The sequence below is a fragment of the Ochotona princeps genome, chromosome 1, assembly GCF_030435755.1.
Source record: "Ochotona princeps isolate mOchPri1 chromosome 1, mOchPri1.hap1, whole genome shotgun sequence".
In the NCBI taxonomy this organism is placed as follows: Eukaryota; Metazoa; Chordata; class Mammalia; order Lagomorpha; family Ochotonidae; genus Ochotona; species Ochotona princeps.
Window position 1 is genome coordinate 117,743,393 of NC_080832.1, and position 23,738 is coordinate 117,767,130.

Here is a 23,738-nt window from a genome sequence, read left to right on the forward strand (position 1 = left end):
AGGAGAAAGAGAGAGAAAGAAGAAGAGAGAAAGGTCATTCATCCTCAAATGACCACAATGGCCAGGCCCAAACCAGGCCAAAGCCAAGAGCCAGGTCTGCCACTTCGATGTTGAGGCCCAAACAGCTGTGCCATCTTCTGCTGCTTTTACAGGTGCATGAAAAGGGAACTGTATCAGAAGCAGAGCAGCTGGGACCCAAACCAGTGCCGATAATGGATGCTGGCACCGCAGCAGGCAGCTTAACCCACACCGTGGGCTCCCCAGTAGTTTAGATTCTTACAGGAAAAACCCTTTAGCCCTTCCTGAATGGTGTTCTTCTATACTGAAGTTTTGAGAATTGAAGAGCAATGGCTTTGAGTTTTTGTTTATTAATAAAATTAACACAGGGAAGCTGTAATGCCCCTTTGGGAGGTGGGATGGGGGAGTAGCCACTTACATCTCTTCACTGTAGTGTTTTGAATGTTTTCTTTCTTTACATCATTCTCTGAAGGTTCTGTGGGGATGAATGTTTTTTCTCTCTCTCTGACCAGAAGCAAGCACTCTTCACAAAATCACCACCCTGTATTTTGCATGGTGTCTACAATAACAGCAAATGGAGAACTGGGCATAGAGTAGCCTCAATGGATGCTAGTGTAATTAAAAATACAATATTGGAAGCAATAAAAACTGTGGATTATAGGTCTTGGATGAGCCCTCCAAGCTTCTCTCATGTATTTGTTGTTCAGGTCGCTCACTGACTCTCCTGCATGCCATTGCTCCTTGTTCTTTAGCATCCTGATTCCTTGGATGTTGCCCGTGCTGGGAGATAGTTTCCTCTAACAGCGTCCTGTGGAATCTCATCTTCTACCTCCCTTCCCCCTCTTTTTTTCTCCCCTAACACTACTGACATTTCCTTCAGAAAAAGTATTCAATGTGAGCTGGGCGTTATTTTCTCTGCTGGCCTTACCCACTAATAAAAACATTTCTTGATGTATTATTTTGTGCCAGACACCAAATTTGGTGATATGCAAATCTGAATCCTGTGAAAAACTCAAAAGAAATATACTGTACTTGTTACTCCAATAGCATGGATAAGGACACGAAAGCTCAGAGCCTACACCATTCTCTTGTGGTCACATAGTTAATTAGCTGGAGGAATTAGTACTTGAAGTCTCTCTGATATCAGGAATCTCACTTACCATGTCCCACTGTTTTCCATAACAACTCACCTTCCTGGGTGCATCTTTGGCCGCTCCTGACTTCTGCAGGTATCTTTCCCCTGGCAGTAAGGTCAGTTAGGGTACAATTACCTGTGCTGAACAGTAGCACTGCCTAGGAAGCATGCCTCATCTAGATAGCACAGCTATCAGATGACTTCAAGTCCATTACTGTGGGTGAACATTTTATGACTGTGGCAGTCTGGTGGGGAATGATAGTTTATAACTTTCCCCTTAATTGACCACTTGCCCTGCTTGCCAAAATTAATTCTCCAGCCTGAGTTTCTGGTTTCTTGCAACAGACAGCAGAACAGTGCATGTGTGTGCTGCAGAATCCTGAGTAGGGCGTTTGACTCCTGGAGGCCTTCAGGGTCATCCCTCCCCCTGGTCAGCCTGGGCTTCCTCTCCCTCTGACCCTTGGTCACTTGGGTCCAACCAGGAAACTTTCCCAACAGCCAGCCAACAGCCACCCTAATTGCTCCCTTGTCAGAAATCTGAAGGCTTCATTTTCTGGAGAGTTCTCTTCAGGGCAGCCTTGACATCAGCGTTCCGTAAGCTGTAGATGATAGGATTGAGGATGGGAGTGACCACGGCATAGAAGAGGGACAGCAGAGGGTCAGTGGTGGGGTCATAGCTGGCCTTTGGGCGGATGTAGATAAAGATGGCTGTGCCATAGAAGAGGGAAACGACGAGCAGGTGGGAGGAGCAGGTGGAGAAGGCCTTGCGACGGCCTGCGGAGGATGGGATCCGGAAGATGGTGGCCAGGATACGCCCGTAGGAGCTCAGGATGAGTCCAAAGGGGCAGAGGATGATGAGGGCGGCCGCCAGGATGATCTGCAACTCATTGAGCGACGTGTCCCCGCACACCAACTGCAGGACCGGCTGGATCTCGCAGAAGAAGTGAGGGATGGCATTGGGACCGCAGAAGGGCAAGGAGAAGATGAAGGAGGTGTGGCCCAGCCCCACCATCGCCCCGCAGCCCCAAGCGGAGCCTGCCAGCCGCAGACACACGCGGCGGCTCAGCAGCACCGGGTAGCGGAGCGGGTGGCAGATGGCGGCGTAGCGATCGTAGGCCATGGCCGCCAGCAGGCAGCACTCGGTGGCCCCGAAGAAGAGGAAGAAGAACATCTGCAGGGCGCAGCCGGAGCGAGGGATGCGGCGCCGGCCCGTGAGGAGATGGTGGAGCAGCAGGGGCACCGTGACCGACGTGTAGCAGATCTCCAGCGCCGACAGGACCCGCAGGAAGAAGTACATGGGCGACTGCAGGGCGGCGTCGGCTGACACCAGCGCCACGATGAGCAGGTTGCCGGTCACCGTGAGCAGGTAGACGGCCAGAAAGAGCGAGAAGAGTGCGCCCTGCAGGCCGGGCAGGCGCGAGAAGCCCACGAGGACGAACTCGGTCACTGTAGATGCGTTGGTCCCCATCCTCGACCTGAGATGGGAACCTGAGACCAGCGAGGTCCAAGCCACCGGGGGGAACCCGGACGCCTGTGCCAAGGTGCCCCGAGGGAGGGCTTGTCCTCCAACCTCACCGGATCTCTGGTGCCAAGGTGCCCTGAGGGAGGGCTTGTCCTCCAACCTCACCGGATCGCTGGTGCCAAGGTGCCCCGAGGGAGGGCTTGTCCCCCAGCCCTGGGCAGGCGCCCGGATCGAGCCTGCCTGTCCACAGGTACACCCCCTAGCTCCCGTCCCCTCTGCGGCTCAGTTTTCCCCTCTTTGTTTTTGGTGGTCCTTGTTGGGCTCTTGCTTCAGATCTACCCAGCCCTCACCACCATCTTACCACCGGATAAGGGAGAGGAAAGATGTCCGAGTGATGCTCTCCTTTAAACAACTCGGTTACGTTATAACAATGAGGAGCGCTCTAGTTTTAGGAAACACTTGGAAGGCAGGTGACAAGAGCGGCCTCTCAGACCACATCTTCTTACCTCACAACAGAGTCAAATCCCAACCCCCCCCCCCCCCCCCCCACATCTACATCTACACACTGGCTAATGCACTGAATTTCGAAATCAAGCACAGAAAACAGTATTCTGAAGTGCCCGGTTTATCTAAGTTTACAAAGATATCATTGACTAAATCCATACAAGCATCTAGCAATAATCGGGAAAGTCAAAGTACTTTGAAACACACACGCCTGAAGACGCATTTCAATGGATAGATAAATTCTGTACCAAAACAGAAGCATAGGAAACTGTGTAACAGAAACGCGAGCCTCCTTGTACAGCTGCCGGAACTGTGGTCCAGTCCACCTCGGGTGCCTTTTCCAGCAGCTTGTGTCTGAAAAGCTTCCTTCGTTAGAGAAGTCAGCAGCGGCTCGGGCAGATGGCCTTGGAGCACCTGCCTGTTGGCGCCTTCCTCTCCCGGTGGCTCCCGCCGGGGAGGAAGGGAGGAAGGCATGCTATGTCTGATGTCTCTTCCAGGTCTCTGAAGACCACAGTCTCCCAGCGTCTTTGTCTCTCCAATGGGGAGAACCCTTCACCTCAACAATTAACCTGCTATTTGGAGACTGTTTACTCGATCACAAAAAGCATCAGAGGACCTTCAGGAGCAGTCTGGAGAAAATGTCTGGGCTCAATGGTTTCCTTTAGCTCACAATGCAATCCTTTGATTTGTCCTTTCTTCTAACGCTCTTGTTTCCATTGTCGTAGTTATCCCAGTACATCTGTTGAAGATAATAATGTAATTTTGCCTATCTTATGGATATTTACATAAGTAATTAATTTCCTTGGTAACCATTCATAAGTAATTACATTTTAATTATTCTCAATAGAACAAAGTTTACAAATGAAAAATAAATGTATTTTGGAACTCAGTGAATTAAAATATTGTTTTCTTTTACTTTTTATTTTTTTATTGATTACATTTCATTTTGTTACACAGTTTCATAGGCTCTGGGATTCCCCCAACCCTTTCCCGTACCCTCCCCCCATGGTGGATTCCTCCACCTTGTTGCAGTATTTCAGTTCAAATCCAGTCAAGATTCTTTTATTACAAGCATGTGCCATGCATAGAGTCCAGCATCTAATTGTCCAGATACATTCAACAGTTTCTTGGGGAGACCATCTCTGGTCTGAAGGCAGAGCTGGCAGAATATCATCCCAACCACTTAAAAGCCCCAACATAACAATTTTTCTTAAAAAAAAAAGCCTTTAGCTTTTCTTACTTTGAATTTTAATTTATTATAAAGACCCTTTTTAAAATAATCATCGTTTGAATATATTATTTGATTTGCTTCTTCTGTGTTCTAACACATTTTATTGGCTATAATAAGTAACCATTACAACAGAAAACTTTCAACCCAACCTGTTTAAACAATAAACCCACTTACTGGTTCATAAATCAAGAGGTTGTAGGTTTATTTATACCAAATCTTCTATGAAGTCACTTCTAATTCCCTCATATTTACCTCTTTTATTAGATTCAATTTAAAGCATATTAAATTGTATGGAAATATCAGCAGCTCAAAAAAAAAAAAGATGGAACTTTAGCTGTCATGTACATTTTAAAGCTTTTGTAATCATCTACAGTAGCTTTCCTCAGATCCAAAAATCCTCAGGAATCCAAAATCAGTTACTGAAACTCACTGCCTGTGGCGTTAAGACCTGGGGGAATCCTGGCTGCTCCACTTCCCATTGAGTTCCCCGCCAATGCTGCTGGGAAGGTGGCATCAGTGCTTGGCCACCAGCACTCACATAGGAGACCCTGATAGAGTGCCTGGCTCCTGGCTTCATCTGGGCCATTGTAGTTATTTACGGAGTAAGCCAGTGGAAGAATGGTTTTTCTCTGTCACTCCTTCTCTCTCTGCTACTCTTTCAAATAAATAACTAATCCTTTTAAACAAAAGATTTTTTTTTTCACTTGAAAGAGAGAGAGAAGGAGAGAAAGACATCTTTCATCTGCTGGTTCACTCCCTAAATGGTCACAATGGCCAGAGCTGGGCTGGACTGAAGGCAGGAGCCAGGAGCAGGAGCCAGGGGCTTATTCTGGGTTTCCCACTTGGAGGTGGTTTCCAAGGGTTGAGTTACCCTTTGCTGCTTTCCCAGTCCACAGACGGAGAGCTGGATCAGCTGTGACTTGAACCAGGATTTATATGGGATGGTGATTCTGCAGGTGGAGGACTAGCTTGCTATTCCACTGAGCCTACCCTATAAGCAAATGATCTTTAAAAAAGAACCCAAAGTACATGCTCAGTTAACATTAGCTACTTAGTATTCTTAATTCCGGAAAATCAATTTTCATTTGTAATACTGTTTGTGGAATTAAAAAGAGCTATATGAGTATATATGGTGAACTCTAATGTTTTTGTTTTGTTTGTTTTGCCTTCCCAGGGTTAGTTGTTATTATATGCATATTAGCTTTAGAATTTCTATCGGGATGAATTAAAGCAAGTTCTATCTTGATTACTCAATTTTTCTTTTCGCTACGCAAAAGTGCAACAAGTTAAAAATAAAACATAACAAAGCACATTCCTTCACGAAGAAACTGAAATACTGCGGCCTTTCTACCACATGATGGCAGCAACGAGCTGCATCTGCCTCTCAAGCCTTAGGCTCAGCACCTGCAGCGCGTTGTCATTTTTTGTTATGTTTTGCTTTCGACTGAACTTACATGGGCTTCTTTCAAAACTTTTTCGATGACTTTTCACTGGTTAATTTCAAACTAAAGCTCTTATTGTAGTGACCATTTGAATGATTCTATGTGACAGAATTATGGACTTTATAAGTTTTGTTACCATTTTTCAGGATTATAGGTAATTACCATTGATTTTATATTTATTTGAAAGGCAGAGAGAGAGAGATCTTCTTATTTTGCTGATTTACTCTTTGCCAGGCCAGGACAACGGCAGGAGTGTAGCACTCCACTTGGCTCTCTCACAGGAGTGGCAGGGACCCCAGGCATTTGAGCCAGCGCCTGCTGCCTCCCAGGGTGTGCAGAGGCTGGAAGCTGGATCTAAAGCTTAGGTGGGGTTTAAACTCTGGCCCTCTGAGATGGAATGCAGATGTCCAGGTTGACTGCTGCACCAGCACTGACCCTGGAGCTCCATTTTCAAATGAGGAAGTTAAGGTATGTGTACTTATGGTGGACAGTTGGTTGAGCTAACTGATGATGTGGTTGCCCTATTTGACCAGAATGGATCAGTTTTACAGCTCCTTTTTGTGTCTTTCGGTCACAATCATGAGTTCAAATGAATAAAAATGAAAGGAAGTGAAGGCATTGAGATAGTCTTTAAGCTCTGAATACGTATTCATAGCAAACAATAACAATAAAAAGTGAAAAGATGATGTTTAATATTTTATTATGCCTGTGCTGTGGCACAACAAGTTAAGCCGCTGTTTGTGACAGCATCAGCGTCTCATGCTGGAATACCTGTCTGAGTTCAACTGCTTCACTTCCAATCCAGCTTCCTGCTAAAGCAACTGGGAAGGCACGTTGATGGCCCCGGTATCTGAGTTTCTGCCGTTCATCTGACACAGATGAAATTCTGGTTCTCTGGCCTGTCCCAGCCCTTGCCTTTGTGGCCGTTTGGGAAGTGAATCAGTGAGTGAATGATCTTTTTCTTTATTTATTCCGTCCTTTGTTTCTCTGCCTTTCAGATAAATAAACCTTTATTTTTAATAAGAAAATCATACTAGTATTTTTTTTTTTTTTGACGGGGAAGACTTGGATCTACATTTTGGTTTGTTTTTACTATTTCAATTTAATAGCGACCGCAAAAAATTATTGAATAAATTTCAACTTAACCTCTACATCGGAGGTAGCATATAGTCTATGATTCAGTATTACTCAATTAAAATATCTACATATGAGCTCTAATTTAAACTTATGAAACATAATACATCATACCTCACAATTCACACTGTTTCACAAATTCAAGTTTAATCACAAATGAAAACTCCAAAGGACATCAGAAGGTGGAATTGAAATAAATCAAGCTATTTATTTATTTATTTTTGATTTTGTCTTCCTATCACTATATCATTATTGTTGCTTTTTAATTTAAGTTTTGATTAACATGCAAATCTTGTACAATGTTAGGGAGTATAGTGTGATACGTTAACATATGCACAATACAAAACAACCAAGTCAGGCAGCCGGTCTTTTGAACTCCTTATCCTTTTCCTGTGTTTGCAGGTATTGCAAATTGACCAAATCCATTCCAGAAATGAGGCTAGAGGACTGTTCAGTTTCATCGCACTTGGAAGATGGGAATAGCCCCAACTAGCCATGTTCAGAGGTTTTGAAGAAGTTTTTAAGCAATGATTATCCAACCAACTAAGGGAGTACTGGCACATGATACAGATCATTCAATCAACCAAGCTTACACTAGTGCGTAATACAAAGTACCCGATCAGCTGAAGTGGCGTGAAACACAGACACCCAAATCAGTTTAAGCATTGTGCACTTTAAACTATCAGTCAGTAAGCACTACATCCGTCTGCATGCACAAGCCAGTTGGAAACAATCAGCTTACCGTGTGAGCTGTTGGACAAAGAAAAGCAGGATCCCATCCCAGAATGTGATGCTTTCGTGTGATAAGCACTCTCACTCCCCTCTGGGACTTTCCAAGAGCCCAATGTCATGGCAAAGGTCAGGTTATGGATATGTTCCAAAAATGTTTCAGAAGACCTGGACTTACTGTTGCTATTGTTTGGGCTGTTATAGGAACCTACCAGTCTTTCCTTCATTTTTGTTGTTTATTTGCTTGCTTTTTAAAAAAAAGATTTATTTATTTATTCGGAGGAAGGGTTAGAAGAGGAGAAACAAATGTAGAGGTTTTCCATCCACTGGTTCATTCCCCAAATGGCCGCAATGGCTGGAGCTGGGCTGGTCCAAAGCCAGGAGCCAGGCGCTTCTCCCAGGTCTCCCACATCGGGAGCATGGCCCAGGCACTTGGGTGATGCTGTACTGCTTTCCCATGACATTAGCAGGGAGCTGGGTAGGAAGTGGAGCAGCCAGGACTCAGACAGGAATTCCAGCGTGGGATGCTGATATTGCAGGTGGCAGCTTTGCCTGATAGGCTGCAGTACCAGTCCCCCTCAGTTCTTTGTACAGTGTTGTATATTACATTGATGGTCACCCACTTGGCTGTGGAGCTGCCAACTTGCTGCTTCTGTCTGTGTTTAGAAATCTGTTATCCAACGTTCCTCTGCACTCCCTCTCCCATGACATTCTCAGTCTCTAGCCATCAGCATTCTAAGTTTAAATCAAACATTTCAAAGCTTTCACACATGAGTGAGAACATAAGGTGTTTGTCTTTCCATGTCTGGCCTACTTCACAAAACAAAATCTCTGATCTCATTCATTTCGTAGCAAATGTCAGGATTTCATTCTTTCTGATGACTGCCTGCTGTCCCATTGTGTGTATAGCACATTTCCTTACTCTCTTCATCTACTGACAGACAGCTAGGCTGAGACACCGCCAGCACAAGGTGTGTTCTTGCATTATTATTTAATAGAATTTTTGTCTATTCAAAAGTAAATTAATAAAAAATTGGAGAGCAAAGTAATAAATGAAAACCATTATTTACAGAAAGATACAAAACCCATTACGCAGCATGTGCAGTAACACTGAGTTTCAGGTGGGTCACTTTTTAGTTACTGTATCCGAGCTAACCTGGTTCTAACTCTAATGTAAGCCAGGAAAGGATTTAAAAATATAAAATGCTTGGGCCCGGCGGTGTGGCCTAGCGGCTAAAGTCCTCGCCTTGAACGCCTCGGGATCCCATATGGGCGCCGGTTCTAATCCCGGCAGCTCCACTTCCCATCCAGCTCCCTGCTTGTGGCCTGGGAAAGCAGTCGAGGACAGCCCAATGCATTGGGATCCTGCACCCGTGTGGGAGACCCGGAAGAGGTTCCTGGTTCCCGGCTTCTGATCGGTGCGCATCGGCCCGTTGCGGCTCACTTGGGGAGTGAATCATTGGACGGAAAATCTTCCTCTCTGTCTCTCCTCCTCTCTGTATATCTGACTGTAATAAAATAAATAAATCTTTAAAAAAATATAAAATGCTTATATATCATATAGGATTTGTCTGACTTTCAGAACAAGTGTAATATTATCAATGGGAATTTCATGATTGGAGTGCTTTGGAATAAATACTTTTTATGTAGGTTAGAATTATAAAGCAGCAGTAAAAATCTCTTGTCTTTTAACCATCTTTTAGAATTTGGGGGTGTATCAGTGGTGTATCAGGCTCACCTCCCGTCTGAGTGTGTAAAGACCACATTTCCTTTATCCATTCACCCACCCACAGACATGGAGTAGATTCAGCGTTTGCTTTGGTGGACAGTGCTGCGACAAGCACGGAAGTGCAGATACCTCTTTAACATCCCGACTCAGACGTGGGATAGCTGGGTCATACGGTGGACCCAGTTGCAGTCTTGTGAGGAATCTCCAGACTGTTTTCAGTTGTATAAGTTTCAATCACATGGAGAGTATATTTGGGTTCTTTTTTCTCCAACTTCTCATCAGTTTTTATTATTTTTGACTTCTTGATAATAACTATTCTAACAATTTTACTAAGTGAGTTGATATCCCGTTGTGGTTTGGATGTACATTTCCCTGATGGCTTGTGATTCTGAGCATTTTTTTTTCATGTGTTGTGGGTCATTTGTAGTTCTTCTTTTACGTTTAGATCCTTTGCCCACTTCTTTTCAAAAAAGAATTGTAATTGACTATTGATTTATTTTGCAAACAGAATAAGGTTGAGTGAGACTGAGAGAGATGGAGAGAAAGAGGGAGAGAATCTTGCATCTGCTGGATTACTTTTCACAAGACTGCAACGGCCTGGTCTGGTCTAGGCTGAAGCCGGGACCCTGGAACTCTGTCCAGGTCTCGCACACAGGTGGCAGGACCTAAGTACTAAGTTTATCTTCTGCTGCCTTCTCTTGTGCATTAGCAGGAAGCTGGACAAAAGGTGGAATAACTGAGATTTGAACTGACTTCCCAGTATAGACATTGGTATCGTAAGTGGAAGCTGAACCCACTGCAGCACAATGCTGGCTCCTCATTCTTCTTTTGTCTGATGGTGTTTCCCTCACCCCCCCTTTCCTCTTGTTCCATGTTTTGTCTTGACTTGGTGTCTCTAACTCATCTGGTTTTGGGTTCTCCTATCATCCAGCGATTGCTCACCTTGAAGGAGGTGGCAGTGAGCTCCTCCCAGGAAGAGCAGGGGTGTCTGAACTTAGCCCTCTACAGGATGTCATTCAGGAGAATTACGGAAATTTGGCTACTGTGAATTAGGCTCCATTTTTTTTTTATAATTAAGAGAGGTGACTTTTCTTGTTAGGCAAATTTTATCTATTAATTTGCTGGTCAGGGAGAAAGTAGAACTGAGAGATAATAATTTTATTACTTATTTTCATCTATTATTTGAAAGAAAGAGGAGAGAGTGAGAGAGCAAAAGTGAGACAAGTGGGACAGGGACCGCCTAGCCACAAGTTCATGTCCCAAATGCCCACGATAACCAGGACTGAATAAGGTTGAAGCCAGAAATCTGAACTCAGTCTGAACCCCGTTTGTGAATGACAGGGACTCAGATATTTGACCCATCATCTACTGCCTCCAGGGTGCATATTTACAAAATCAGGAATCAAGAGCGAAGTCAGGACTCGAACCCAGGCACTCTGAGTGACATGGAACATTGGCATCATTAAGCTAAGCTACTGTAACTCTGTGTACCTGATCAATGACACAGAAGGGTCTGTAACCCTCATCCAAGGATGAGAATGAGAAGAGTCTGATTTTATCAGGCTAACATTAGGGCTTAGAGGATACTGAAACATCACAAAACCGTTTGAAAACCACTTCCTAACACTGTAGCCGCTTCTTTCTCCTTAGAAGAGACTCAACATTTGATGAGGCGTGGATGATTTATGCAGAATATTGGTCTCTATTGAAACAGCTGTCTGGGGTAGTGAGAGGGCCTGGAGACTGTAGATTAGGGAATGAAAATTGAGATCAGACCTTTTAGTTAGAAGAACAGTGTTGCTGGTGATGGAGTATTGAGGGATGTTGCAATAGGCACCAGGGCGATGAGATGCCCGGGGCAGAGTATTTGTTCAGAAGGAAATGGAGATGTGGATTTCCTTAGCCTCTTCTGGCTAGTTTCATTTTTGGTTGAAGAGGAAGTTTAGGAACTCTCTCTGAAAAAATACAAGTTCCTTGGGGACCTGATGTACGGCTTGCTTCTTTGAGGTGGCTGCTCCTCGCTGTATCCGTAATTGGTTCTCGGGGGCCTCTTCCTTCTTGGCACTTGTCTTCCTTCCCTTGTGATAAAAGGAATGGCCTACAATGAAGGGCCAATCGTCTTGGAGCTACCCCTGGGAATGGAGGAGCAGAGAACAGTACACGAGTGCAGGGTGACAAGGGGAACACTTCTGATCCAGGGCCTCTGTGACTTCATGTCCTGCTCGAAGAGAGAGACAGAGTGGCAGGTAGGAAGCTGAAGCCACCCTGAAACTTTCAGTAAAGTCAGCCTATACTTGCCTTTGTGTATCCTTACTTCTGGAGAGTAGGATCACTGTTTCAGATATTTCCTATTTTGGTATTATTCTTCACACTTAAGCTAAAAATATCCTTTAAAAGAGTCTAAAGCGTTTCTCTCTTTGTATAGTCGTTTCTCTTCTAAGCAGATGCATGATTAACCTGGAGAGATGAATATTTTCTTTTTTTTTAAAAGATTTATTTATTTTTATTGTAAAATCAGATATACAGAGCCGCAACAGCTAGACTTGAGCCGATCCAAAGCCAGGAGCCAGGAGGTTTTTTCAGGTCTCCCATGTGGGTGCAAGGTCCCAAGGTTTTGGGCCTTCTTCGACTGCTTTTCCAGGCCACAAATATGGGAAGTGGGGCCACCGGCATTAGAACTGGTGCCCATATGGGATCCTGGTGTGTGCAAGGTGAGGGCTTTAGCCGCTGGGCTACTGCACTGGGCCCCCAAATTTTCTTTTCAAGTGGTATTTTGGGAAGCCCCACACTTGTCCACTAGAATCCTAGCATGTCATCTCACCGATTGGACCCTTTAAAACCTTATTTCTCATACTCTGTGCTGTGTTTCTGCCTCTGTTGTATTTCTTCTGTCCTGGGAGTTGGGGAACAGTTGACAGTGCTATTATCCATGCTGTGAGGAGTTCTTTACTGACAAGGAAGAATAGGACACCCTTAGACCAATTTCTCCAGATTGGAACTTTGTCCTGGTATTTTCTCATCAAAAAAACCCTGAGTAATTAAAAAAAAAACTTTAATATTAGAGGGGATTTTAAAAAAGTTTATTGGAAGTGGAATTAAAGGATATTAAATTAAAGAGATCTCAAAACCTTTTGAGATCTCTGCATATGTTTTCTCCAATGTGCATTTTACATGAAAATTTGAAAACTGGGTCTGGCAGAATGGCTCATTGGCTGATCCTGCCCTTGCAAGCGCTGGGATTCTATATAGATCCCAGTTTGTGTCTTGGCTGCTCCACTTCCCATCCAGCTCCCTGCTTGTGGCCTGGGAAAGCAGTCAAGGACAGCCCAAAGCCTTGGAAGCCTGCACCCACCCATGTGGGAGACCCAGAGGAAGCTCCTGGCTCCTGGTTTTCGATCAGCTCAGCTCTGGCTATTGCAGTCATTTGGAAAGTGAAGCAAAGGATGGAAGATCTTTCTCTCTGTTTCTCTACTTTGTAAATCATCCAAAAAAATTTTAAAAATCCTTCATATTTTCTTGCTTTATTGTTGAGTAATTGCTTAAGGTATTTGAATAATTATCAAATTAAAAAATCGATTAAAATATATATACTTTTTGTTTAAAAAACAGCATAATTACAAGACAGTGTAACATGTACAAAAATAAATTTTCATATTTCTTGAATATGGGATTTAGTTTGGTATATTTCTTTATGACTCTCTTAATTTTTAAAAAAGAATTTATTTTTATTGCAAAGGCAGAATTCCAGAGGAGAGACAGAGAGAAGATCTGCCAGCTGCTGGCTCATTCCTGTACCTGCTACACCTGCTGGAGCTGAGCTGATCTGAAACCAGGAGTTGGGAATCTCTGCTGGTCTTGCAGGTGGGTTCAGGGGCCCAAGAACGTTAGCCATCCTTCACTGCTTTCCAGGTGATGAGCAGGGCACTGCATCAGAGATGGAGCAACAGGGACATAAAGTGACACTAATATGGGGTGCAGGTGCCTCAGGTGGGGCTTAGCTGTCAACGTTATTACCCCTAATTTTTTAGAATTTATTTATTTTTATTTGAAAGGCAGATTTTATGGGGAGGGAAGGCGAGACAGCAGAATTGGTGATAGTTTTACATAAGGGCTTTGTGGTTTCGGAGTCTGGGTTGGTTTCTACTTGAGCTGTCGCTTAGGAACGAGGCTGACGGGATGAATGACCACCAGACTAGACAGGCGACCTGAACGCTTCCTGTTTCTTTACCAGTTACCGTGGGGAAGTCATCTTTCTGCATTTTTTTAAATGTTTAAACGTCAAGCTCAGTTCAACTCTTTGGCAGTTTCCAGCTCCACATTCAGCCATTGTCACCATTCTGTGACCTCTCCCCGTTTCTGAGTGACTTGTGGCCTCTCCTCACCCTGCTGTTGCTGTGTGCTTCATTTCTCTCATCCTCATTTCCCTCTGCTTTCTCTTCATTTCCTCCATCTCTGTTTCCTTACTAGAACAAGGGCTGGGGACATGCTGTTCTGACAATCCAAAATTCCAAAGAGAAGGATGATGCTTCTTTTTTTTTTTAATCTGAAAAGCTTTCATATGGGGAAATGCTTAAACATTTCAATAAATACTCATTATGGAAGAATACACCTGAATGTTTGCATACTCTGCAGATGTATGAAAACACACACACACACACACACACACACACACACACAGAGTTAAAATAGGAGTTGAATTTGCAGAGGTAGTGAAAGATTTTTTTTTTTCCCCATGAAGTCAACTAGATCATGAGCAGGTGGATTACATACCTTGGCTTCACTTGGAAATATCTGAAAATCCTAACATGCTCATAACACTTTTATTACATACTTGGCTTTCATTCCTGTCGAAGCTATTAGCTCCAGCCACATCCCTGGACAAATCAGCATTGTTTAGCATTTGCTCAATGACATGACAAAGATGTACAGTTCTGTGGGACACTGTAAATTTTTTGCTCCCTTCTCATATTGGAAGGTGGCGGCAATTTTCAATTTTCAATTTTCAATTTTCAATCCCTATAGATTGCTTCTCAGAGCAATGCCACTTGCATTAACAAGTCTATAGGAGCTCCTCTCCTGTGACTCCTCTAAATTCTTTTTGTTCGTATTCAGCATTACTGAAACAAACCCTGCAGGGTGGTTGCAATGAGAGGAATAAAGAAATGTTCCCTTTGAACAGTCATGAAATGGACTGAAATTGGCATGTGCCACTTTGACCATAAATTATACATTGTGTTTGTATTATGCTTTCCTCTATTCCATGTCTTCTTTATTTCATGGACCATCCAAAAAAAAAAAAAAAAAACCAGGGTTTTGTTTACTTGTGAACTGGAGAATGAATGAGTGAAGGCTGTAGGAAGGCATATCTTGGTTCACTGTAGGCCCAAATCGTGGAAAGTCAGTACGACTCACTGACACTGTTGATTTCCTGAGGGATCTGTGGGTAGTGGATTATATATTACTTGAAGTGTTCCAGCCTGATTTGCATGAAATGTTGAAGAAAGGATCTCAGCTTTGGATTTGGCTTGCACCTGGCACAGGTAAACTGAGTTGCTTTAAGGGAGGTCCACGGAGACAGTCCCAAATTCACTTCACAAGGAGATATAGATGGGGAGCAGAGTGGAGGGGTTCAAGAATAGTAACAGAATTTGTGGAATTTTATGGTCTATGGAGTACATACCTTCTCATGATTCACATGGGTTTTGGTTAGGGATAAGTAATTTTCAACATTAGGTATTTATTGAGGCATCACATTTTGATGGATATAATAACAGAAAAATGGGCCTCCATGCTAAATTAGGTTGTCATCTTCTGGGAAAGAGAAGCATCTATAATAAAATGATGAACCAAGGCAGCACGCATCTCCTCAATTGGCACCTGTGGGTGATTCTCTTTCAGAAGTGGCTTCCGTTGAGTTATCCTGGCTACCCACCCTGACACCGCCTTCTCCTCCTCATATTCTATTTTTTTTACCTTGGTATCTAAGTTTGCCTGTTACCTGAAATGCCCTCACCTCCATTATTTCCTTTTTCTATATAATCAACATCCCTTTCCCTAGAACTTTTCCTTTGAGGTTAATTCTTTAGCTCTTTCAGCATTACAATGATATGTTTGCATGACCATCTGCCACACAACTTTGTAAACTTTAAAGGGAATTAATTCATTTGATTTGACCTAGTGTCACAAGCAAATAATATCTTCCACACCTCAGGCACTTAGCATAGGATTGATCAGGAAATGAAGAGCTTCATTAGTCAAGGAGGCTTCACAGGGAACATGAAACTTAGGGTGGGTTTGTCAGGATTTAATGTTAACTATTGACATTAATGAAGTTCTATGGGAAAGGGAAATTTGGTTTCTGACAGAAGTATAAGAGTATGCCAGGAAACCTTCCACCACTTGCTCTGACTGTCCATTGCACAATTTATGTTCTAGACTGTTTGCACTACAGACAATTTGCATTTTATGTTTAATGAGTGTGATATATGCTTATTAATCCCATAGCCTAGAAGCAGTGCTGTTAAAAGTATATATGTAGCCCTATAATTATAAGGGTGCTTTCAAAGAGGTTGTGAAAATGGAATTAATTTTCTTGTGGTTCAAAAAACTTTGAAATCCATACATAGTTTTTTTTAATGATGTATTTTCTCCATAAACTTCTAGCACAGATTTCAATTTTGTTTGTGTCAAAATAAGCTAATTTTTTTTGAGATTTGTTTCTTTTTATTGGAAAATCATACATACAGAGAGGAGGAGAGACAGAGGGGGAGATCTTCCATCCATTGATTCACTCCCCAAGCAGCTGCAATGGGTGAAGCTGAGCCGGTCCTAAGCCAGGAGTCAGGAACTTCTTCCAGGTCTCCCACACAGGTGCAGGGTCCCAAGGCTTTGGGCCGTCCTCACCTGCTTCCCAGGCCACAAGCAGGGAGCTGGATGGGAAGCAGGGCCACTGGGACATGGACTGGCGCCCACATGGGATCCTGGCATGTGCAAGGTGAGGGCTTTAGCCACTAGGCTACCGTGCCGGGCCCATCTTATCTTTTTTTTTTAACTCTCTCTCTACTTAGTATTCTCCTTAATATTCTTTGTCATTGTATTATTATTCTCTGATTATTTTGAGGAGAAGAAAAACCAGCCTCTGGAGAGGAAATAAGTCCTTCCTCCAGCATTCAGGCCCATTTTCATAAGGGTCATTATCAGCTACAACTTTGTTTTCACAGAGATCTTTTTTACTGTGAATAATCTGCCTTGTTTCATCATTTACATGAGCAACTCTTGCCTGTCCTTCCAAACTTAGCCCTTGTGCCATCACCTTGAGAAAGCCTTTCCTGACCTTGATTCTCACCCACTCTGCCCTATAAGCTCATGAGTAGCTTGGTAAAGTTAATATCTTAAGACTTTTGTTACAGTAAAAAAAAAAAAAAACTTGGAGTAAGAATAACGCACTCGGAAGCATTGTGTTTATTTAGGCATGAGATAAGCGAGGACATCTGTAAGACTTTGCCACAGCAGTTAAGGAGATTTCACTGATTGGGAGGCGGGAACAAAAGAAGTGGCTGAGATGGACATGACTATGAAATAGTGATCTGGAGAAGCAAATAAGATGTTTCATCCACTCGCAGAGAAGCGGATTGTGATTGGGAAAGACAGAAGGTTTTGTAGTTGAACATGATGACGTTGAGCTGATGAGGGGAGATGCCAGCAGTATGTGCAGGCTAACATTGGTACACATGGAGGAGGTTTGACACTTTTATACAGATTAGGATGCTAGGATTCATTATATAATAGCAGTAGCAGATCGAATGAATAGGTTAGAGGGTTTGGGAAGACTGAAATTACAAATTTAGATGAGGTCCCTTAAGTCATATAGAATCCCCACAATTAAAAATGTAGGGAAGAACAGGATTTGAGGAAGTGGTAGCAACTTTTTAATAACATGTTGTGTGTTTTACTTGAAAGTTAGAGTTACATGGAGATCTTCTATCTGCTGTTCCACTTCCCAAATGGTTGCAACAGCCAGAGCTGGCTTGGACTGAAGCTGGGGATGAGGAGCTTTGCCCTTGTCTACCATGTGGGTGAAGGGTCCCAAGGTCTTGAATCATCCACTGCTGCTTTTCGAGGCCATTAGGAGAAAGATGGATGGGAAGTAAAGTAGTCCATATGGGTTATTGGAACTTCAGGTAGAGGATTAGCTTACTATGCCACTATGCCAGTGCCAAGAGTGAAAAAAGGGAGACAGAGCAGGATCTGTGTAAGTGGGTCTTGACTTGGAAACTCATTTTTATCTTTGTTTCAGCCCTATGAATTTTATCCTTGGTGTGGAAGATACAGCATGTGAAGTTTCTCTCTGAATTACTGCCATGTTGAAACTTACATAATCCACATGGAAGTTCTCTCAAACCAAACTATTACTGAGTTTGTTCTGCTTGGCTTCTATGACATCCCCGAGCTGCACCCTCTTTTTTTCACTGTATTCACTGCCGTCTATGCCTCTATCCTCATGGGGAACATGCTGATTGTTGTGGCCGTTGTGTGCTCACACAGGCTCCACACACCCATGTATTTCTTTCTGGCTAATTTGTCCTTCTTGGAAATCCTCTACACCTCCACAGTGGTGCCAAAAATGCTGCAGGGGTTCCTGCAGGAGGCAGCCATCTCTGTGACTGGTTGTTTGCTTCAGTTCTTCACCTTCGGCTCGCTGGCCACAGTCGAATGCTTCTTGCTGGCTGTCATGGCGTATGATCGCTATCTGGCAATCTGCTACCCACTCCGCTACCCACTCCTGATGGGACCCAGGTGGTGTTTGGGGCTGGTGCTCACAGCCTGGCTGTCTGGCTTCATGGTGGATGGGTTGGTTGTAGCTCTGATGGCCCAGCTGAGATTCTGTGGCTCCAAGTACATTGACCACTTCTACTGTGACTTCACGCCTCTGGTGGGCCTAGCTTGCTCAGATCCCATGGTGGCCCAGATGACAACATTTGTTCTCTCCATGGTCTGCCTCACTGTGCCCTTTGGACTGATTCTGACATCATATGCTCAGATCGTGGTGGCTGTTCTGAGGGTTCCTACTGGGACTGGCAGGAGAAAGGCTTTTTCCACCTGCTCCTCCCACCTCGCTGTAGTGTCCACATTTTACGGAACCTTGATGGTCTTGTACGCTGCACCCTCTGCCATCCACTCCCAGCTCCTTGCCAAGGTCTTTGCCCTGCTCTACACTATTGTCACTCCAATCTTCAATCCTGTGGTCTACACCCTGAGGAACAAAGAGGTCCATCAGGTGCTATGGAGGCTTCTCCACGCCAAGCAAACTGCAACTCTAGATTCCAGAAGGAGGGGAATGAAGATTTTATTTGGATTTTCTCTGCCTCCATTGGGAAGTCTTCCAGAATTAACTGAAGACTAACTTTACCCTGTTTCAACACTTCCTTTCACACGCTTGCAATTATGCTAAAAATTAGGATGATAGCAAAGCAATTTGCATTGTAGTATTAAAATTGGTTTAAATTTCCGTGTTTTTTAGATGAAATATGCCATATTTAGTATAGAAAAATAAAAAATGCTAAAACAAGCCACTGTTTATGAATATCATTGCTGTATGATATTTGAAATTTTCTTCCTATTGGGTTGGGTCATATATTTTGTTATCTGATTTTCTGTTGACAATATGTCATGAATAACTTACCTGTACTGAAATATTTGCTTCTTTATTCCTCTGGGCTTCATAATGTGGCTAACCATGATTTATTTAGTCTATTGTTCAGAAATTTTTAGTTGCATTCAAGCTTTTTACTAAACATGCATTGCTTATGTTTAGATTACATTCAGATTATTATGGTTTATAGTGATTTAGTTCTTTGGATGCATTTTGCTTAGATGCTTAGAATGTATCTGGAAGCAGATGTTGTGAAATCTTTGCTTGTAGATTCCTATAGCTGTCACATAAGATTTATAATCAAATTATAAGGCTCAACTTTCAAGATCTAATGACATGTATATTTAAAAAGTAAATCTGAATTCATTGCATTTATTAATTTAACTTTTTTTTTAGAAAATCTCATAGTTTTATCCTCATCTATCATTAACTAGGCTCAGCATCAACATCTTGTTAATCATGTCTTAATTAACTTTAGTTCTTTTCCTTTTTAAAAAAATATTTATTTACTTTTATTGGAAAGGAAGTTTTACAGAGAAAAGGAGAGAAAAAGATCTTCTGTCTGATAGTTCACTCCCCAAGTGGCCGCAGACTGAAGCTGAGCTGATCCAAAATTACGAGCCAGGAGCCAGGACAAAGGAGCTTCTTCCAGGTCTCCCACAGGGATGCAGGTCCCAAGGCCTTGGGTCATCCTCAACTGCTTTCCCAGGCCACAAGCAGAGAGCTGGATGGGAGATGGAGCAGCAGGGACTGACACCCATATGGGATCCCAGTGCTTGCAAGGCGAGAACTTTAGTCACTAAGCTACCACATTAGGCTCAGTTCTTTTTCTTAATGTATTTGCTTTGTTGGAAAATTTTGTGGCAAATTCTCAATGTTGTAGAATTGTGCTGTGCAAATTTTGTATGCATGTATTCTACAAGTAAATGCTTAATAGATTTCTGACTGGCACACATTTTACATGCCTACTGTATACCATTAGAGCACTTAACATAATTATAAACATTTCCTTAATATCATCTAGCACATAGTATATTTCAATTTCTTTATTGATTTCCAAGAGATTTCTTAAAATGGAGATCTGAGGCTTGCATAAAACATTTAGTTGTTTTGCTGATAGTTCCCTTACACCATTGTAGATCTTTCTTCTCCTTTGGTTCATGCCACGGAGAAACTGACTTATCAGTCTGGTAAGATGTCCCATGTTCTAAATTGGGTTTATCATCAGTGGTTGTTACTTCTTTAGTTAATGTCCGCATTATCCAGAGTTTGGATTCTCTTTGTGTACAAACACACACACACACACACACACACACACACACCCCTATTTTTTCCAGTGGCATCTGATGTCTGAGTAAATAACGGATATTCTGATAGAGAGAAAAATGTTTATATTCATTCACCAGATCCTGGAGAACAGGAAAGACTTTGTAAGGCCAGATGAATTACCAACTTAAGTTATCCATTTAGTAATCATTCATTTGAAAATACTTTCTGAATACAGGCTGTGATAAGCTATTACAGTAGTATTTGAAAGGAGGTATTTAATTATAGGTGATACAGGAAGAAAGTCTTGGCTAGATGTGGATCAGATACAGGCAGTATAAAGAAAACTCAGTCGGATAATCTCTGGGATATGCCTCCTAAGACAGTTGTATGTAGTTCACACACTGAGTTGTTCTGAATAAAACTGAACATCACCTGTGTTTTTTTCTCTTTTTTTTTGTTGCATTTCATTTCATGACATTGTTTCATAGGCTCTGAGATTCCCCCAACCCCTCCATGTACCCTCCCCCCATGGTGGATTACTCCACCTTATTGCAGTATTACAGTTCAAATCCAGTCTTGTTTCTTTCATTGCAAGCATGTACCATGCATAGAGTCCAGCATCTTATTGTCCAGATCAATTCAACATTCAAAATTATTTATTTTTATTGGAAAGTTAGATATACGGAGAGGAAGATCTTTTCTCCACTGATTCACTCCCCAAGTGGCTGCAACAGCCAGAGCTGAGCTGATCTGAAGCCAAGAGCCTCTTCCCGGTCTCAACATGGGTTCAGGATCCCAAGGTCTTGGGCCATCTTTGACTGCTTTTCCAGGGCACAAGTAGGGAGTTTGATGGGAAGTGGGGAAGTGAGACATGAACTGGTGCCCATATGGCGTATGCAAGCTGAGTACTTTGCTGCTAAGCTACTGCGCTGGGCCACAGTTTTGCAAGTGTGTGTCTGTGTGTGTGTGTGTGTGAGAGAGAGAGAGAGAGAGAGAGAGAGAGAGAGAGAGAGAGTTTAATTCAAGTCATGTTTATTTATTTATTTTTTTGATGACTTTTATATAGGTAATTAGGTTGCAAAGGTTCAAGGGCTACAGGAAGGTGGGTGAGACCGTTATTTCCACAATCTTTTTTTCCTTCTCAATTGAGTTTAAATCCTGTAACTCTTAATGCACAATAACATTAACTGCATGGTGTGGTGCAAATCAAAACAATGTGCACATAGCATCTGCTGTGATGTAATACATGGTACATATAGATAAAGGGGCTGAATGCATCACAGTGACTGAAACAGTGCACATTCTATTTATAATATGTATCCAATATTTTCTTTGAATTGTCTTTTCCCTATCTGTATCTGAAAGAAGTTTCTTCTAGTGATGCACTTTATTTTTCAGAACAAAATCATATAGAGAATATTCTTTTGTTCTACTACAAAACAAGGAGTGTAAAAGCAATGCCCCTAATGAAGCCTTCAATTCCCATTTACAGAGTCAGAAACTCTCAGAATGACTCATGCACAGGACAAGCACAGGAATACCCAAAGTGCCCTGAAAAGTGAGCAATTAAACAGGGAGAATCTCAAAAACCCTCTTCTTATTAACAAGGATGGTCTTAATGGCATTGAGGGAGATAGAACTGAAGAGGGTAACTTTCACAGTGATGTTGATGACAGCAGAGATGACATGGACTGCAGTCAAGGTGCTGGCTGAGGATCCTCATTAAACCACTGATGGAAATGCCGAGAGTTACCAAGTGATTGTAGTGATGGAGGTAATCAAGTATTTGTGATATTAATGTTGGAAGGCAATTCAAACAACCCAGTATTGTTTCCAGTAGATGACATAGTACCGTATGATAGCCAGGGGATTATGTGTCTAGCTTTGCTAGAGTGGTATGAACTGAGTGATGTTTCCTCAAGTGCTTGGTTAATTCCAATCCTGAAAGTCCTCCCAGCCCAGAAGTTTTTTCAGTGAACTTTTCACATCCTTATTTCTCAGGCTGTAAATGAAAGGGTTTAGAGTGGGAGTTACCAAGGTGTACATGACAGCAGCAACCAGCTCCCCAGAGGAGTGAGAAGGTGATGGGGGCTTCAGGTATGTGGCGAACACTGTGCTGTAGAAGAGGATGACCATGGAGATGTGGGAGCCACACGTGGCCAGGGCCTTCTGCTTCCCCTGTGCGGATGGAACCCTAGCCACAGCACAGAAAATACGAGCATAAGAACCTACGATGCAGAGCAGAGGAACAATTCCTAACAACCCAGCCAAAGCCATCATCAGATCCTCATTGAGGTGGGCATCAGAACAGGACAGCCACAAGAGCGGGCCAAAATCACAGAAAAAATGAGGAATTTCTTGATTGGTATAGAAAGACAACTGGGATAACAACAGAGTATGGATGAGAGATACCGAGTGGGCCACTCCCCATGACCCACCCACCAGCACCCCACATCTACAAGGAGTCATGAGGATTGGATAGCGCAGAGGATGGCAAATAGCAGCATAGCGGTCAATGGCCATGATCATCAGAAGCAGGTTGTCCATGTCAGCAAAAACAGCAAAGAAGTATAACTGGGTCAGACATCCAGAGAAAGAGATGAAGCCGTTACTGGTCCACAAGTTCCCCAGCATTTTGGGGGTTGTGGTAGTAGTGAAGCAGAGATCCACAAAGGAGAGCTGGCTGAGGAAGAAGTACATAGGTGTATGGAGGTGGATGTCAGTGGTAATAACCAGCAGAAGCAGCAAATTCCCCAGGAGGCCCAGCAAGTAGAGAGTCAGAAACAGAAGAAAGAGGAACTGCCGTTTCTCTGGGCCACTAGACATCCCCGAGAGGACCAGGTCGGGAGTCTGGCTGCAATTCATTCCGGTGTTCTTGTGCTGCAAGAAGTCTCTAGTGTATGGGTCCTATCTCCTGAATGTGGTCTCCTTCCATTACCAATCTGGGAAATGGAGAAGAGAAATGAAAACAGCAGTAGCAGAGACAAGGGTTAAATTCATAAGGGATCTTCAAAAGAGGAGGCACAAATATGAAAGCAGGGGAGGTGAGACTTTCTCTGTGAAAGAACTAGGTCAATCCAACTTTATTTTGCGTGATGCTGTTATTACTTGGTACGAGCTGCATCTGACAATTCCTCTGAAGGCAGAGGCTGCATCTCACTCCTGAGCTTAGTGGTTGGCATGTAGTAGGAGCTCAGGAGCTGTTTTTATCCATCTGTTTAGTAACTGCCCTAGTTTAAGCTGCCTCTGATAGAGTAGAGCACTACTGACCGCCTCCTGATGAAAACAGGTGCAAAAATTCTCAATAAAATACTAGCAAATTGAGTGCTGCAAAATTAGTTTTAAAAAAAAAGGAAGAAAGAAACCCACATAGACTAACTTGAGTTTTTCCAAAAGATGCAGGTATATTTCCATACATGTAATCAACAAAAGT

At 43.0% G+C, this 23,738-nt stretch overlaps 3 protein-coding genes across 3 annotated transcripts; 1 reads left to right on the plus strand and 2 right to left on the minus strand.

Moving 5' to 3' along the window:
* Positions 1-1,682: 1,682 nt before the first annotated feature.
* On the minus strand, positions 1,683-2,621 carry LOC101519726 (olfactory receptor 10C1). The gene has a single exon (XM_012930681.2). The coding sequence runs from the start codon at positions 2,619-2,621 to the stop codon at positions 1,683-1,685; it is 939 nt and encodes a 312-aa protein (XP_012786135.2).
* A 15,146-nt stretch (positions 2,622-17,767) lies between these two features.
* On the plus strand, positions 17,768-18,787 carry LOC101519971 (olfactory receptor 11A1). Its single transcript, XM_004598421.2, has one exon. It carries the CDS (start codon positions 17,768-17,770, stop codon positions 18,785-18,787), a length of 1,020 nt encoding a protein of 339 aa, XP_004598478.2.
* A 3,447-nt stretch (positions 18,788-22,234) lies between these two features.
* On the minus strand, positions 22,235-23,170 carry LOC101520223 (olfactory receptor 1361-like). Its single transcript, XM_004598422.2, has one exon. It carries the CDS (start codon positions 23,168-23,170, stop codon positions 22,235-22,237), a length of 936 nt encoding a protein of 311 aa, XP_004598479.2.
* Positions 23,171-23,738: the final 568 nt, after the last annotated feature.